Source organism: Bos mutus, chromosome 17 (assembly GCF_027580195.1).
Source record: "Bos mutus isolate GX-2022 chromosome 17, NWIPB_WYAK_1.1, whole genome shotgun sequence".
NCBI classification, from domain to species: domain Eukaryota; kingdom Metazoa; phylum Chordata; class Mammalia; order Artiodactyla; family Bovidae; genus Bos; species Bos mutus.
Genome location: NC_091633.1, coordinates 32,199,499 through 32,217,257, shown reverse-complemented (window position 1 = coordinate 32,217,257; position 17,759 = coordinate 32,199,499). Strand labels below are relative to the sequence as shown.

The window sequence follows — 17,759 nt, the reverse complement described above, 5'->3', positions numbered from 1 at the left end:
ACCAACTATATAAACAGATATCAAATGGTGATCCATATTAAACATCTGTCCAGAGATCCAGAGGTACCCATGACTACTCTAAGTGGTGTGTCTCCATTTGTTCAGAAGATCCTACTATTGTTGCAGAAGTTGCCACTGCCAAAATAAAGTTTAACCTCTACTTCCTCTGCCTAAACACTCCCCAGAAAAAATTCTCAATAGCCTTTTACCACTGAGAACGCCCTTTCTTGTTTTAGTGTATGGCCACATAGGCCAGTGCAGAGGGAGACCCACAGCTGCCCTTGGCTGTCCACTCCCAATTTGAGCTCCTGATTTGAGCTCCCTTGCTGTGTGATACTAGGTTACCAACAGGAATCTGGTCTGTACATCAAAACTTGTCAAATAGTTGATGTTTTATTATCTCTACTTCAGAGTTATCATGAAGGTATTCTTCTATTGTCTTTAATCTATCATAAGGCTTATGGTGGAATTTTGTGGAACAGAGTAAGCTGAGCTCAGGAATACACTTTCAGAAATAGATGCTGGCTCTTAAATCTATTTATTTTACCCCAACACTTTGCTGACTGATCACCATACTATGTAGAGCCATTCAGGAATAATTGGGACTAAAATACATGAGCTGAAGTGTGACACAGCTACTAAAATCATGAGCATTAATAGACGTGCCTTTATTCTGCTGGCGAGGCTGTATCTGGGATACAGTAAAAATGGATGCAGACAAATCAAAGTCTATCTGAAAAATCTAGAAGGCCAGCATGTAAGGGTTCTAGAAATCAAGTTAATGGGATGAAAGCGTGTATTTATCACAGAGAAGAGCAAGTCAGAGAGATATATTTGAAGTCAGGCATAGGGTTTTTCTCTTTGGCATTGGATTGCAAAATCAGATTTACTGGTTGAAGGACACAAAACATTTCAAATTTAAGCTCACAGCCCATGGTGTACAGAGACTAAGCTTTTTATTACTGTAGTGATTTAGCAAGGGCATACACTGTAGCATACCATAAGAATTCTATAGACAGGATTTCTGTATTATATGGAATATTGTATTAAAATCTTAAATTTTGATCCTAGATTACCCTTTTAAAGACAAATTCTATTATTTTATTAAGTTGGAAATGAAACACATATATTGGGTCATTAGGTTTGGCCAAGCCCTTTGGCCTTCCATTACACAGGCTGTCAGTGACAAAAACTGTTCATTTCTTTTTCCTGTTTTTGTTGCTATTACTATGAATCTACCACCAAGGGGGTGACTCTCTCTTGAACCTCACAAAATATCTTTAGGAGAGTTGATGTTCTTTTCTTGTTAGCTACACTTGTAATTTTTTTTTTCTATTAAAGTAGCAAAAATATTTCATTTAATATTCATATTAATTTACTAATTTGTAAAAGTCAGTAAGAGGTATAAACTAGGGAATTTTGATCAAATTGTTACATTCAACGTTGAATTTATTTCAGTCTTTATTTGTGAATTTGCTTTGGCTTTCTTCCTAAAATTAGAGGTATTAGTTCTTGATACTCAGGGATCAGGTATACAAATCTGCTGCTTGTGCCAGGGCCCCAAGCTCTAAGTGACTTGAGGGGGTGTTTTGCTTACTTAATTCCTGGATCACTTTTCCAACTTAATGAGCCTCTGAATCTAACCACTGTAATTTTTCCTTTATATATAGCAGGACTAGTTGAAAATGAAAATTTGGTTTTTGGACCTGAAGTACAATAACAGAAAACAAAAATAATCTTTCCTGCTCAGCTCCCTCTCTCATCCCCTAGTGGCGTAAACATGCAAATCTCCTCTACCTCTACTTCCTTCCTTGCCTTTTAAACACTTCTGGCTTTTCTTTCACAGAGAAAATCTAGGCAATGAAGGCAGGAAAAGCCTTTGTCTTTCCGCCCAACATCTGTAATTTACCTGAATGGGCACCTGGTCTCCTACACCCAGTGTGTGATGACCCTCCTCTTGTTTTAGGCTAATCCTATGTTTTCTGAGTTTGGTTTATGAATTTGCAAACTCCAGGAGATAGTGAAGGAAAGGGGAGCCTAGCCTGTTGCAGTCCATGGAGTCGCAAAGAGTTGGACACGACTGAGCAACTGAACATGTCTTAAAATATATGGTCAATTTTGGTGAATGTTTTTCAGCCTTTTTTCACTTTCAAGTTTATATCTATTAGGATTAAGTGCAGTTACACAGAACAGAGGGCTTCCCTGGTGGCTCAGTGGTAAAGAACCTGCCTGCCAATGGAGGAGACCCAGGTTAGATTCCCTGGGTTGGGAAGATCCCCTGGAGAAGGAAATGGCAAAACTTCCCAACCAGTATTCTTGCCTGGAAAATCCTATGGACAGAGAAGCCCATGAGGTTACAAAGAGTTGGATACAACTTAGTGACTGAACAAGTACTCTTGCAGGCATGCATGTAGAACAGAGAACCAACTATGATAGTATAACATCACAAGGATTAAAAAAAAAAGTCTAGGGTCATGTAGTCCAAGGCTAGACCGGTAATTTTACCAGGTTGTTAGAGACCTAAGATCTTTCATATCCACTGTTCATATGCCCTTGTCTTCGTAGTCCAAGAAGATTCTAAAACTCAAGCCGTCATATCCATCTTTTCCGGATAAGAAGAGAAAGGAAGGGTCTGTCTGTTTCTCTATAAGAGAATTTCCCAGAAGTTCCACCTGATACTTCTTCCTCCTCATTAGTGCCTAGTCATGTGACTTTGTCTGGAGCAGGGAAGTCTGGGAAAGTAATATTTCATCTGGGTACACTGCCATCCCAAACAAATCAGTTCTGTTGTTGAGAAGGGACTTGGCAGTTTGATAGGTGCTGATCAGAGTTAACTCATTAACAGTGTTATTTAGTTCTGCCTATTGCTTTTTGGTTTTACTTGATCTTTCACAGAATCAAACAGGCTGATTCTTATCTCTTACCAATTATATATTTTATTTTTCTTTTGTTTTGGTGGTTAGATGCATCTATTCAGTGCATATATACTCCTAATATAATATCTTATATTAGAAATTGCATTTTTTAAAATTATTTTAAAAATAGTTATTTCTTTGGCTGTGTAGATCTTAGTTGGGGCACGTGGGATCTTCATTGCATCATACTAGATATTTCCTTGTAGTACACAGACTGGCTGAGGTGTGCAGGCTTAGTTGTTCCACAGCACGTGGGATCTTAGTTCCCTGATCAGGGACCAAACCTGAGTCCCCTGAATTGAGATTCTTAACCACTGGACCATCAGCGAAGTCCCACACTACAGCATTTATATGTCCTTCTTGGTACTGCTTAATCCAAATTGGCCAGAATTCTACTATTTAGAAAAAAAAAAGTGTCTGGTTTTTTTTTGGTTTGCATTTACGTGGCGTACTTTGGAACAGTCTTTTATTTTTAATCTTTCTTAATCACTTAGTTACAGTTGCATTGACTTTGTAAATAATGTTAGGTTTTGCTTCGTGAGCCAATCTGAAAATACTTTTTCTTTTTAGTAGGTAATTTTAGGCCACTTATGTTCATTGACAAGGCTAATATATCTGACCTTCACCTGCTATTTAAAAATATTATTTTATATATATATATTTAATTTAAATAATACAGTTATTGGAGCTGTGTGTTTTCTACCACACTGGATTAAATAAACTTGTTGAAGTATGGTTTTTGTCACCTTCTGGGACATTTAGTAATTTGCTATTCTTTCTTTTCTGTACCTATTAGTACATATGGCCAACTGATCACCTGTAAAAGGTACATCTCATCTTATTAGATACACAGGTAAGAAAAGTTACATTCATCATGTCCTTGGCTCAAAGCAGCAGGGGCTCCTTAGCACACAAATCTTGGCAGAATCAAGTGTCTACTATTTTATATATACATATTAATATTAAAAAGCAGTGAAAGGACCAGACTGCTTGGATTAAACATTCTGTGCAAGGATAATACTAGGTTTTGCTTCTGCTTTTCCTCATCTGTAGTAAGCTAACCTTGACAGAACTAGCTGAACTGTTCCAAATTTGCTTCAGTGCAACCATATGTGATAAAGGAAAGCGAAGTCCATGAGACTGTTTCCTCACTTCCCATCATGTGTGTCTCTCACCTATTCTTTCAGGAATGATAGAGTAAACCATCTTTTCTCCAGGTTCATCAGATGGATCTTGATCGGGTCCTACGGTGAGGACAATGTGGTCTCTAAATTGCAGTCTCACTGTGTTGTCCAGCCCTGGTAACTGTCCACCTGGTGTTGAAAAGCTCTGCCGAACTTCCCATATAGTAAGGAGAGAATCCATTCATGGCAACATCCTTTCTCATGTCTGCTGAAGGCAGTTCTTTGATGCCCTCTAGCTGGTCTGCAAGCATCCTCAGAAAGCCACCTTATCTTCTTGTTGCAACAGCTGTGGTTTCCATCTGCGGGAGCAGCCACCTGCGGATGCCAGCCCGGAGCTCAACGTCTGCCTTTGTGGTATCAAACACGAGCCCCAAAATGGTGTCCAAAAGGAAATCTCCCCACGAACTGCTCCGGAGGTGTGGATGGTCACGTGCGTGGAGTTGGCCAGCCCCTCCGGAGTGTCCGCCTGCTGGATGGTCCCTCTGCGAAAGCTCAGATCTGCCGGCTTCAGCGTGAACTCCTGTGCTAGCGCCCCACGTTTCATTCCGGCCCGCGAGGCGGCGGAGGAGTGGGTGGGGCGGCGGGTGGGGCGGGGGGCGAGTGGCGGGGGCGGAGAGCGGTACCATGAGTTAGTACAGGCGCCAGTGTTTCTTTCCCTCCAGCTGCAGGATGTAAACCTCGACATCATCATCGTAGTGGGGCTGCAGGCCCGGATCTCCCGCGGGGGTTATGTACACACTGGGGCCAAAGCAGCACTCCAGCTTCTCCTAGAACTTCCAGAGCTCATCCGTAATTTTCCGAGGCTAGTGAAATGGAACTGTTGCACTTTTCTGATAAAAATCTTTTCTCAGCTGAAGAAAGTGCACTTTTCCCTCTTGATTTAAAACCTTCTTCTTCCCATGGACACACCTGTAGATATTTTCGAATCCTCCATAGTACTCTTCAGATCTGAGAGCGTGAACAAGAAGTTCAAGGTCATCTCTCTGGATGAGAAGGGTTTCTGCTCCCGGAATTCCTTGAAAAAAGTCTCAGACTTGATGGGCGAGATTAAACTTTCAAAGAGGCCACAGGGGCTGTCAGAGTTGAAAGGGGAAGGCCCACCGGCTGCCTCCACCTGCCTGCTTAGGAACAGGCCCCCTCTTCCTTCTCATCCCCAGCAAGCTTCTCTTTCTTGGCCTCGCTGTCCTCCAGAGGAGGCAGTGAGGAAATGCAAACCAGACTCAAGCCTGTTGCCAGCGGCCTCCCTATATTGTTTTTATAGGCTAAAAAACCTTTGAACAAATGGCTTAAATTTCTTCTAATATTTAAAAAGCTTTGTATATTCTACTGGTTACCTTTATAACTTTATCCAATATACTCTATCTTCTTTTTCTTAGAGAGTAACACTTGTACTTAACAATTTCCTATTATTAGAAATGATTAAATTAGTATATATTGTCTTCCTGACTTTCTTTCCATCTGTCTCTCACCATAGGATTTCGATCAATTATATGCTATTTATTAATGTTCGTCTTAGGAATATCAAATATCCACATACTGGTAGATGTCTTAGTTTTAAATGACATCTTTTGACACCTAGCTATTTTTCTTAGTAGTTTTATGGTTTCACTTTATTCATTTTGAAACTGCCTTCCCTTTTAAGTTATTGTGTCCTCTTCCTGAATTGAGCCCTTTATCATTATGTGATACCTCTCTTTATCCTTGGTTATAGTCTTTGTTCAAAAGGCTCCTTTTCTCCAATGTTAACACAGCCCCTCCAGCTTTTAAAAAAATCACTGCTGCATTTCTTATCTTCATTTAGCAGCATGTATTATAATATCTTTTTTCTCTGGTTGCCACAGCTCTTTTCCTTTATCTTTGGTTTTCAGCAGCTTGATTATCATTTATCAAGTTTTTCCCTTTCTACTTCTATTTGTTTTTTTCTCTGAGGTTCTTAGATTTTTTGGGTTCATTATGTTATTTTAGAAAATTCTTGGTCATTATCTCTTTAGATATTTCTTTAAAATTGAGCAGGACCCTGTGTCTCCTGACTTGCCTCTTGTTTCTAGAAGAGTTTTATCCTCTTTCTCGAATTCCAAGGAACAAAATGCAGAAATGAGAAAATGAGAAAATGCAGAAACAAAGGAAAACAGTCAAGCAAGACTGTTAGCCATAAAACAAAGTCAAGGATGTTAATTTCCTCCTCAAGGGCTGTAGATAACACCCTGAGCCATGTCCTTGAGTTGTTTTGCACCCCCACCAGGTGGAGGTGTCACCCCCACCAGGTGGAGGAAGTTAACTGCTGACCACAGGCATGTAGATGCTAGACTGACAGGAACCAGAAGGTTGATGATTGAGATTCTTGCTACCTCACCACCTTGCTACCTCACCATCAACCAATCAGAGAACTGAACCTCAGTTGACCATGCACCCTGCAATATTATCCCTCACCTTGCCTTTAAAAACCCTTTCTTGAAAGACATCAGGGAGTTTGGGTCTTTTGAGCTTGAACTGCTTGATACTTGTGATAAATGCTGTCCTTTCCTTGACCACCTCTGGTGTTAGTAAATTGACCTTGAGCATCGAAAAAGCAAGAGAGTTCCAGAAAAACATCTATTTCTGCTTTATTGACTATGCCAAAGCCTTTGACTGTGTGGATCACAAGAAACTGTGGAAAATTCTGAAAGAGATGGGAATACCAGAACACCTGACCTGCCTCTTGAGAAACCTGTATGCAGGTCAGGAAGCAACAGTTAGAACTGGACATGGAACAACAGACTGTTCCAAATAGGAAAAGGAGTACGTCAAGGCTGTATATTGTCACCCTGTTTATTTAACTTATATGCAGAGTACATCATGAGAAACGCAGGGTTGGAAGAAGCACAAGCTGGAATCAAGATTGCTGGGAGAAATATCAATAACCTCAGATATGCAGATGACACCACCCTTATGGCAGAAAGTGAAGAGGAACTAAAAAGCCTCTTGATTAAAGTGAAAGGGGAGAGTGAAAAAATTGGCTTAAAGCTCAACATTCAGAAAACCAAGATCATGGCATCTGGTCCCATCACTTCATGGGACGTAGACGGGGAAACAGTGGAAACAGTGTCAGACTTTATTTTGGGGGGCTCCAAAATCACTGCAGATGGTGACCGCAGCCATGAAATTAAAAGACACTTACTCCTTGGAAGGAAAGTTATGACCAACCTAGATAGCATATTCTAAAGCAGAGACATTACTTAGCCAACAAAGGTCTGTCTAGTCAAGGCTATGGTTTTTCCTGTGGTCATGTATGGATGTGAGAGTTGGACTGTGAAGAAGGCTGAGTGCCGAAGAATTGATGCTTTTGAACTGTGGTGTTGGAGAAGACTCTTGAGAGTCCCTTGGACTGCAAGGAGATCCAACCAGTCCATTCTGAAGGAGATCAGCCCTGGGATTTCTTTGGAAGGACTGATGATAAAGCTGAAACTCCAATACTTTGGCCACCTCATGTGAAGAGTTGACTCATTGGAAAAGACTCTGATGCTGGGAGGGATTGGGGGCAGGAGGAGAAGGGGATGACAGAGGATGAGATGGCTGGATGGCATCACTGACTCAATGGATGTGAGGCTGAGTAAACTCCGGGAGTTGGTGATGGACAGGGAGGCCTGGCGTGCTGCGATTCATAGGGTCGCAAAGAGTCTGACATGACTGAGCGACTGAACTAAACTGAACTGATATGTCTGGAGAGAAGACCCAAGTTGATGACATCTTGTTTTTCCTCTCTTCTTTTTCTGTGACCCTTTAATTCAGTTTTAGCCAATTTTATATTATCCTGCAACTTTGGATTCTTGGCTCTGTATTTCATGTTTTTTTTTTTTTTTGATTCAAATGAAAGCTTTCTATTGATCTATCTTCAAGGTGATTGATTCTTTGCTCAGCTGTGTTCATCCTGCTGCTAAGCCTGTTGAAGTAATTCCTTGATTCTCTTTAAAGCTTCCGTCTTTTTTGCACACATTTTACACATGTGCATGTATGTTGCCTACTTTTTCCAATAAATCAGTTAACTGATTAATGGTAAGTTTTTTAAGAAAGATTTTTTGACATGGACCATTTTTAAAGTCTTTGTGGAATTTATCACAACACTGCTTCTGCTTTATGTTTTTTTTTGTGTGTGTGTGTGCTATGAGGCATGTTGGATCTAAACTCCCCAACCAGGAATCAAATCTGTACCCCTCTATTGAAAGGAGAAGTTCCAACCACTGTACTGCTGGGGAGGTCCCAATCGTAAGTATTTTAATTTCCTTGTTTGGTAGCTGTAACATCTGAGTTATCTCTAGGTCTGGTTCTGTTGATTGCTTTATAATGTGACAAGGATTATTCTTCTTGCTCTTTTTGAGGACTGGACTTTCTCAGCATTGCTGTTAATCATGACCCAGAAGCCCCAGCCCACTTTGTAACAGTACAGGATCCTGGGCTGGAGAGGCTTATCTGTCCATGTTGCTGGAGTAGAGAGCTTTGGCTTCTACCACCCTTTTGGGTTCCCAGGTGGCTCAGTGGTGAAGAACTTGCCTGCCAATGCAGAAGCTGCAAGAACTACGGGTTTGATCCCTGGTTTTGGAAGATCCCCTGGAGGAAGAAATGGCAACTCAGTCTAGTATTCTTGCCCGGGAAATTCCATGAAGAGAGGAGCCTGGCAGATTATAGTCCATGGGGTCGCAGAATTGGACATGACTGAGCACACACACACACACACTGGTATCATAAAGCTTTTGCTTCCTAAGAAGGAAGTGTCTCAGGAAGAAGGAGGGGTTTGTGCCTGTGGGCCACCAAAGAAGACTGTCCAGTTTCTTTAATCACCCCTAGCCTTGCTGTGAGTTGGTGGAGACCAGAGGAAAAGAGCCTGTTAGGAGTAGCTGACTCCCCAGAGTCTGGGGTTCACAGCTATTCCAGAGGGTTACACTATCCCACACTTAACCTTTATAGGTTTATTACAGTTTTAGCAGTTTTCTTTGTACCTGCTTTATGACCATCAACTCTTCACCTTGTGCTCTGCTAAGGGCAAAATACTGTAGATGTCCTATCTCTCCTGGTCATGCCTTAGAATTCAGTGTACTTGCTTGCCTTATGACTGTAGCTCTCTGATGGGCTTGAGAAAATTATGATTGTGTAGATTGTAAAGTTCTTTCTCACTGGTAGAGAGGGAGCGATTGAGCTTCAGAAGATGGCGGAGGAGTAGGACAGAGAGAACACTTTCTCCCCCACAAATTCATCAAAAGAGCATTTAAACGTCGAGTAAATTCCACAAAACAACTTCTGAATGCCGGCAGAGGACATCAGGCACCCAGAAAAGCAATCCAACTCTTTGAAAGGAGGTAGGAAAAAATAAAAAAGACAAAAAAAGAGACAAAAGAGGGAGGGACGGAGCTCCGTCCCGGGAAGGGAGTCTTAAAAAGAGAGAAGTTTCCAAACACCAGGAAACCTTCTCACTGCCGAATCTGTGCCGAGCTTTGGAAGCACAGAGGGCAACATAACAGGAAGAAAAAAATAAATAAACAATTAAAACTCAAGATTGCGAGTCCTACGGTAACTCCCCAGTGGAGAAGCAGCGCAGACGCCTGCAGGCGCCATTAACAAGCGGGGCTGGGCAGGGAGGCGCAGCGCTGGCTGCATCGCTAGAGTAAGAATCTGGCCTGAATACCCTGAGCACTATCTGAGCGAAATAATTTGGGCTAACAAACCAGACTGTGGGATATCTACTACGCAAAAGCCAGCCCCAACCTAAGACCGCCAGGCCAGCGCACGGAACAAAGAATTGAACAAAGATAGCCGGCTGCAGACCTTCCCCCGGTGAGGCAGCCAGAGCCGGAAGGGGGCAATCGCAGCCCCAGAGAGACATTATCTATAAAACTGTAAGCAGGCTTCTTTGCTAACTAAAACTTCTTGGGGGTCTGGACGGTTAACATCTGCCTAAGAAGGTGCGCCGGTTTTGCGCCCAGATAACCGAGTGGCGGGGAGGCGATAAGTCGCAGCATTGGCGCTCGCCAAACACCTCATCACTTGAGCTGCTCGGACCTGGGAAGAGCACAATACTCAGGCCCAACTGAGTCTGCGCCTCTGAGGACTATCCGAGTGCCTGAACCTGAGCGGCTTGGACCTGGGAGGTACATGCAACCCAGGGCCAGCCTCGGATTGTTCCCGGCGGAACAACCTAGAGCCTGAGCAGTGTGGGCAGGGAGGCTACACGCGCAGTGAGCGGGGGCAGACCCAGTGTGGCTGAGGCACTGCGAGCGCACGCCAGTGTTATTTGCTTGCAGCATCCCTCCCTCCCCACAGCGCGACTGAACAAAGAGAAGAAATACAGTTCCACCCATCAGAACACTGACACAAGCTTCCCTAACCAGGAAACAAGCCACCTGTACAAACCCACACACAGTGAGGAATAGCCACAATAAAGAGAACTCCACAAACTGCCAGAATACAGAAAGGACACCCCATACTCAGCAATTTAAAAGGCCACCATCACCCTAATACCAAAACCTGACAAAGATGCCACAAAAAGAAAACTATAGGCCAATATCACTGATGAACATAGATGCAAAAATCCTAAACAAAATTCTAGCAATCAGAATCCAACAACACATTAAAAGATCATACACCATGACCAAGTGGGCTTTATCCCAGGGATGCAAGGATTCTTCAATATCCGCAAATCAATCAATGTAATACACCACATTAACAAATTGAAAACAAAAACCATATGATTATCTCAATAGATGCAGAGAAAGCCTTTGACAAAATTCAACACCCATTTATGATAAAAACTCTCCAGAAAGCAGGAATAGAAGGAACATACCTCAACATAATAAAAGCTATATATGACAAACCCACAGCAAACATTATCCTCAATGGTGAAAAATTGAAAGCATTTCCTCTAAAGTCAGGAACAAAACAAGGGTGCCCACTTTCACCATTACTATTCAACATAGTTTTGGAAGTTTTGGCTACAGCAATCAGAGCAGAAAAAGAAATAAAAGGAATCCAAATTGGAAAAGAAGAAGTAAAACTCTCACTATTTGCAGATGACATGATCCTCTACATAGAAAACCCTAAAGACTCCACCCAGAAAATTACTAGAACTAATCAATGATTATAGTAAAGTTGCAGGATATAAAATCAACACACAGAAATCCCTTGCATTCCTATACACTAATAATGAGAAAACAGAAAGAGAAATTAAGGAAACAATTCCATTCACCATTGCAACGAAGAGAATAAAATACTTAGGAATATATCTACCTAAAGAAAAACTAAAGACCTATATATAGAAAACTATAAAACACTGGTGAAAGAAATCAAAGAGGACACTAATAGATGGAGAAATATACCATGTTCATGGATTGGAAGAATCAATATAGTGAAAATGAGTATACTACCCAAAGCAATTTATAGATTCAATGCAATCCCTATCAAGCTACCAACAGTATTCTTCACAGAGCTAGAACAAATAATTTCACAATTTGTATGGAAATACAAAAAACCTCGAATAGCCAAAGCGATCTTGAGAAAGAAAAAATGGAACTGGAGGAATCAACCTACCTGACTTCAGGCTCTACTACAAAGCCACAGTTATCAAGACAGTATGGTACTGGCACAAAGACAGAAATATAGATCAATGGAACAAAATAGAAAGCCCAGAGATAAATCCACGCACATATGGACACCTTATCTTCGACAAAGGAGGCAAGAATATACAGTGGATTAAAGACAATCTCTTTAACAAGTGGTGCTGGGAAATCTGGTCAACCACTTGTAAAAGAATGAAACTAGAACACTTTCTAACACCATATACAAAAATAAACTCAAAATGGATTAAAGATCTCAACATAAGACCAGAAACTATAAAACTCCTAGAGGAGAACATAGGCAAAACACTCTCTGACATACATCACAGCAGGATCCTCTATGACCCACCTCCCAGAATATTGGAAATAAAAGCAAAAATAAACAAATGGGACCTAATTAAACTCAAAAGCTTCTGCACATCAAAGGAAACTATTAGCAAGGTGAAAAGACAGCCTTCAGAATGGGAGAAAATAATAGCAAATGAAGCAAACCGACAAACAACTAATCTCAAAAATATACAAGCAACTCCTACAGCTCAACTCCAGAAAAATAAATGACCCAATCAAAAAATGGGCCAAAGATCTAAATAGACATTTCTCCAAAGAAGACATACAGATGGCTAACAAACACTTGAAAAGATGTTCAACATCACTCTTTATCAGAGAAATGCAAATCAAAACCACTATGAGGTACCATTTCACACCAGTCAGAATGGCTGCGATCCAAAAGTCTACAAATAATAAATGCTGGAGAGGGTGTGGAGAAAAGGGACCCTCTTACACTGTTGGTGGGAATGCAAATTATTACAGCCACTTTGGAGACCAGTGTGGAGATTCCTTAAAAAACTGGAAATAGAACTGCCTTATGATCCAGCAGTCCCACTGCTGGGCATACACACTGAGGAAACCAGAACTGAAAGAGACACGTGTACCCGATGTTCATCGCAGCACTGTTTATAATAGCCAGGACATGGAAGCAACCTAGATGTCCATCAGCAGATGAATGGATAAGAAAGCTGTGGTACATATACACAATGGAGTATTACTCAGCCATTAAAAAGAATACATTTGAATCAGTTCTAATGAGGTGGATGAAACTGGAGACTATTATACAGAGTGAAGTAAGCCAGAAGGAAAAACATAAATACAGTATACTAACGCATGTATATGGAATTTAGAAAGATGGTAACGATAACCCTGTGTACGAGACAGCAAAAGAGACACTGATGTATAGAACAGTCTTATGGACTCTGTGGGAGAGGGTGGGAAGATTTGGGAGAATGTCATTGAAACATGTGAAATGTCATGTATGAAACGAGATGCCAGTCCAGGTTCAGTGCACGATGCTGGATGCTTGGGGCTGGTGTGCTGGGAAGGCCCAGGGGGATGGTATGGGGAGGTTGGGAGGGAGGAGGGTTCAGGATGGGGAGCATGTGATTTTTTAAAAAAAAATAAAAAAAAAAAAAAAAAAAAAAGAGGGAGCAATATTGTCTTGGGGCTTTCTATACCTTCAGCACAGCATTGTTGGAATGGAATTGTAATATACACTATTTTCTTTATATATATTTATAATATATAACAAGTATATATAATATATAATATTTTATTATATATCTATAATATATCTTTTATTTATATTATATTTTATATATTACAATATATTATATAATATATAAAAATAATATGTATATTTTATTTATACTTCATATTATGATCTTGAAATTGCACCGTGTTGATGGAAGCAGGGCGGGTGCATTCATCTTTACTGTACCTGTGTTTGTACATCACGTCACATCACAGCCTGTCCTTTCCATGGCTTCCAGGACCTTGCTCCATAATGCATCCTCACTGGTTTCTATATTTTCAGATTCTTTATATTAGCTTCTTTTCTCTATATATAAATTTGCTTAGTCTCATCCAAAAATGAAAGTTTACTTTACTCTTGGGATCATCATTTCAACTTTGGCTACTGCCCCAGCTGTTCGTGTGCTTATTTACTACTTATTTTTCTTCCTTTTTGAATTTCACATATTTTATTGTGGTGTTTATAGGTTTTTAAAAATTGCTTTGAAAGAGCTATTGGGTTTGGCCAACCCCGGGTGGCACATGGGTAAGGAACCCACTTGCCAATGTAGGAGACGCAGGTTCTATCCCTGGGTCAGGAAGATCCCCTGGAGTAGGTGATGGTAACCCACTCCAGTTGTCTTGCCTAGGAAATCTCATGGACAGAGGAGCCTTGTGAGCTACAGTCCATGAAGTTGCAAAGAGTCGGACATGACTGAGCTACTGAGTATGCACGCACATATTAAAGGTTTTAGTCTGCTGTCTGTCGTATATCTTACAGGTATATTCTCCTAGGCTGTCATGTCTCTTTTTATTTTATTTATATTTTTCTATGTTTGCTAGCACATCCAACAGATTTTCTAGTTTATACTTTGCTAAATGAAAGTTCATATGCAAGGTAAAGTCATTATAATTAATTTTAAAATGAATACTTATAAAGCAAAAATTATTACTAGCATTAAAGTTGGGATAGTATTCACTATCAGGAATGCATGTGGAGTGAGTTGTTTGGATAGTTAAAATTTAAAGATTATAATTTTTATAAAGATTATAACTTTATAAAGAAATTTAAAAAGTCTGCCTCCTTAGTGATAAATCCTAATTGTTTTATTTTTATCTGAAATGTAAATTTTCCTACCTTTTTAAAATCAAAGCAAAGTTTTATTATTGTATGAGTGTCCCACATTTGCTTCTGTTTTCAACCAATGCATGGACTTTTAATTGCTAATTTATTCATGTAAATATTGCTCAATTTTACTTAATTATTAAGTTAGGATTACTGAGTATGTTATAACAGTTAATGAATTCTTTTGAACCCAAATTTAATCACCACAAATGATATTGCATTTAATTTGCCCTTTCCTTTGTCATTAGTGAGGGTACTATACTGTCATACCCAGATGCCCTCTGGACTTAGTAAGTAACGATTTAGGAGATGTTTCTCTTTTCCTAGATGGTTCCAAACTAGTGTGTTTTGAATTACAGGATCTGCTTTTTACAGCATTTCTTGCTGCTGCTTTGTTATTAGGTTGATAGTTGTTACTTCTCACTAAAACCAACCTTACTAACTTCCCTTCTACTTTCAAGCTGGCACTTCTAGTCTGCTGTGAGCTTAAAACTCCAACAACCAAACTTTTGGGAATCTCCTATAAAATAAAAGACAGAGGGAATTTTCATATGACACAGTGCATGCAATTTATGGATCAAATTTTGAAGAGATATTTTGGATTCACTTCTTCATTTTTTTACCTGTCTCTTAGCCACATTTACTGGATAATTGAATTTTGCATAGGTGGGCTGATGCTAAGTACCACCAACAAAGCTATGGTGTGAAAAATTCCATGGAACATATTCTGTGATGAGGCTTCAAAAATAAATTCTAAATATTATATTCTTGTTACACAGAATTTAGAGATGGAACTAAAGTCACTTAGTCTGTCTATACCAAATGAATGGGTGAATAGATTGACAAAGAAAAGAGGTGATGTTATACAATGTCACAACATCCCTTCTGTCTTCTTCCTGCCTCCAAAGTATTTTGTTTTTTTGGAGATATTTTATTTTAGTAAGAGTTTCCATCCAGTATCACAGTAATCCAAGTCTATGTCCCAACCACTAATGCCAATGAAGCTGAATGGTTCTGTGGAGACCTACAAGACCTTCTAGAACTAACACCAAAAAAAGATGTCCTTTTCCTCACAGGGGACTCAAATGCAAAAGTAGGAAGTCAAGAGATACCTAGAGTAACAGGCAAGCTTGGCCTTGAGGTAGAAAATGAAGCAGAACAAAGGCTAGGGAAAATTCGTAAAGAGATGGGAATACCAGACCACCTGACCTGTCTCCTGAGAAATCTGTATGTAGGTCAAGAAGCAACAGTTAGAACCAGATATGGAACAACAGGCTGTTTCCAAATTGAGAAAGGGATATGTCAAGGCTGTATATTGAATACTTGCTTATTTAACTTATATGCAGAGTACATCATATGAAATGCTGGACTGGATGAAGCACAAGCTGGAATCAGGATTTCTGGGAGAAATATCAATAATCTCAGATATGCAGATGACACCACCCTTATGGCAGAAAGTGAAGAGGAACTAAAGAGCGTCTTGATGAAGGTGAAAGAGGAGAGTGAAAAAGCTGGCTTAAGACTCAACATTCAGAAAATGAAGATCATGGCATCCATTCCCATCCCTTCATGGCAAATAGATGGGGAAACAATGGAAACAGTAACAGACTTTATTTTCTTGGGCTCCAAAATCACTGCAGATGGTGACTGCAGCCAAGAAATTAAAAGACACTTGCTCCTTGGAAGAAAAGCCATGACCAACCCAGACAGCATATTAAAAAGCAGAGACATTACTTTACCAACAACGGTCCATCTAGTCAAAGCTATGGTTTTTCCAGTAGTCATGTATGGATGTGAGAGTTGGACCATGAAGAAAGCTGAATGGGAAGAATTGATGCTTTTGAACTGAGATTTTGGAGAAGACTCTTGAGAGTCCCTTGGACAGTAAGATAAAACCAGTCAATCCTACAGGAAATCAGTCCTAAATATTCATTGGAAGGACTAATGCTGAAGCTGAAACTCCAATCCTTTGGGCACCTAATGCAAAGAACTGACTGATTAGAAAAGACCCAAATGCTGGGAAAGATTGAAGGTGTGAGGAGAAAGGGATGACAGAGAACAAAATGGTTGGATGGCACTGTGACTTGATGGACATGAGTTTGAGCAAGCTCTAGGAGATGGTGATGGACAGGAAGCCTGGCTTGCTGCAGTCCATGGGGTCACATAGAGTTGGATGTGACTGAGCTACCAAAGTGAACTAAGCTTAGAGGAGTTAGTTTAAATAATAGGAATGTTTAATAAAATCATGCTAAAATTTTTGAGGAATTGTGACACAATATTGACAAGTTCCATTTGAGAAAAACCCGATATCCAAAATGAACTAGGCAAAAATAGAAAAGTTAGTTGTCTTCTGTAAGAAGAGATACAGGGAACCCTCCTATACTGTTGGTAGGAATGTAAATTGGTACAGCCACTATGGAGAGCAGCATGGAGTTTCCTTAACAAATTAAAAATAGAGCTACCATATAATAGAGCAACACCATTCCTGGGCATATATCTGCAGAAACTCTAATTTGAAAAGGTACATGCACCCCAATATTCACAGCAGCGCTATTTACAATAGCCAAGACATGGAGGCAACATAAATGTCCATCAACAGAGTAATGGATAAAGAATATGTGGTTACTCAGCCACAAAAAGGAAGAATAATGCCATTTGCAGCAACTTGGATGGACCTGGAGATTATCATACTAAGTGAAGTAAATCAGACAGAAATACAAATATCATATGATATCGCTTATGTGTGGAGTCTAAAGTATGATATAAATGAACTTATTTACAAAACAGAAATAGACTTACAGACATAGAAAACAAACTAATGGTCACCACAGAAGAAAGGGGGGAAGGAAGGGATAAATTAGTTGCTTGGCATTAACAGATGCACAGTACTATATATAAAATAGATAACCAACAAGGACCTACTGTATAGCACAAGGAACTATACTCAATATCTTGTAATAACCTATAATTCTTTTCATTATACACATACATATATATAACTAAATTACTTTGCTGTACTCCTGAAACTAACAGAACATTTTAAATCAACTATATTTCAATAAAAATTAAAAAAGAAAAATACAGCAACTTACAGCCAGTGCAGTCTGGGCATGTGCTGACAAAGAGATTTGTCAGGCAAGCGGGTAAGGATGTTATTCATCAGTACTCTGAAAAAGAGAATCAGAAAGGAGTCGCATTTTTCTGTTTCTTTTTTCAACCGAAGTCAAACATGGGTTTATCATTATTCTCATGAAGTAGAGAACATCTAATAAGTTAGGTACATTCTTATTCTAATTTTTTGGTAAGTCTTGTTATATTTAAGTGCTTGTTAGTAATAAAATTAGACAAGTGATATTTGTCATATGGAAGAAGCAGTGACACCAGCAGACTG

The 17,759-nt window shown here is 39.8% G+C and overlaps 1 protein-coding gene and 1 pseudogene across 10 annotated transcripts in view; both read right to left on the bottom strand.

The window, feature by feature from the left end:
• Window positions 1–17,759, bottom strand: part of RXFP1 (relaxin family peptide receptor 1) — a 131,924-nt gene that overhangs the window by 32,411 nt on the left and 81,754 nt on the right. For all 10 annotated transcript variants that reach the window (XM_070386434.1, XM_070386431.1, XM_070386438.1 and 7 more), the window contains one exon: window positions 17,461–17,535. In XM_070386434.1, coding sequence (XP_070242535.1) covers window positions 17,461–17,535 — 75 coding nt within the window. The remainder of the gene's footprint in view (window positions 1–17,460; window positions 17,536–17,759) is intronic.
• Window positions 590–5,250, bottom strand: LOC138991509 (ribosomal oxygenase 2 pseudogene; annotated as a pseudogene).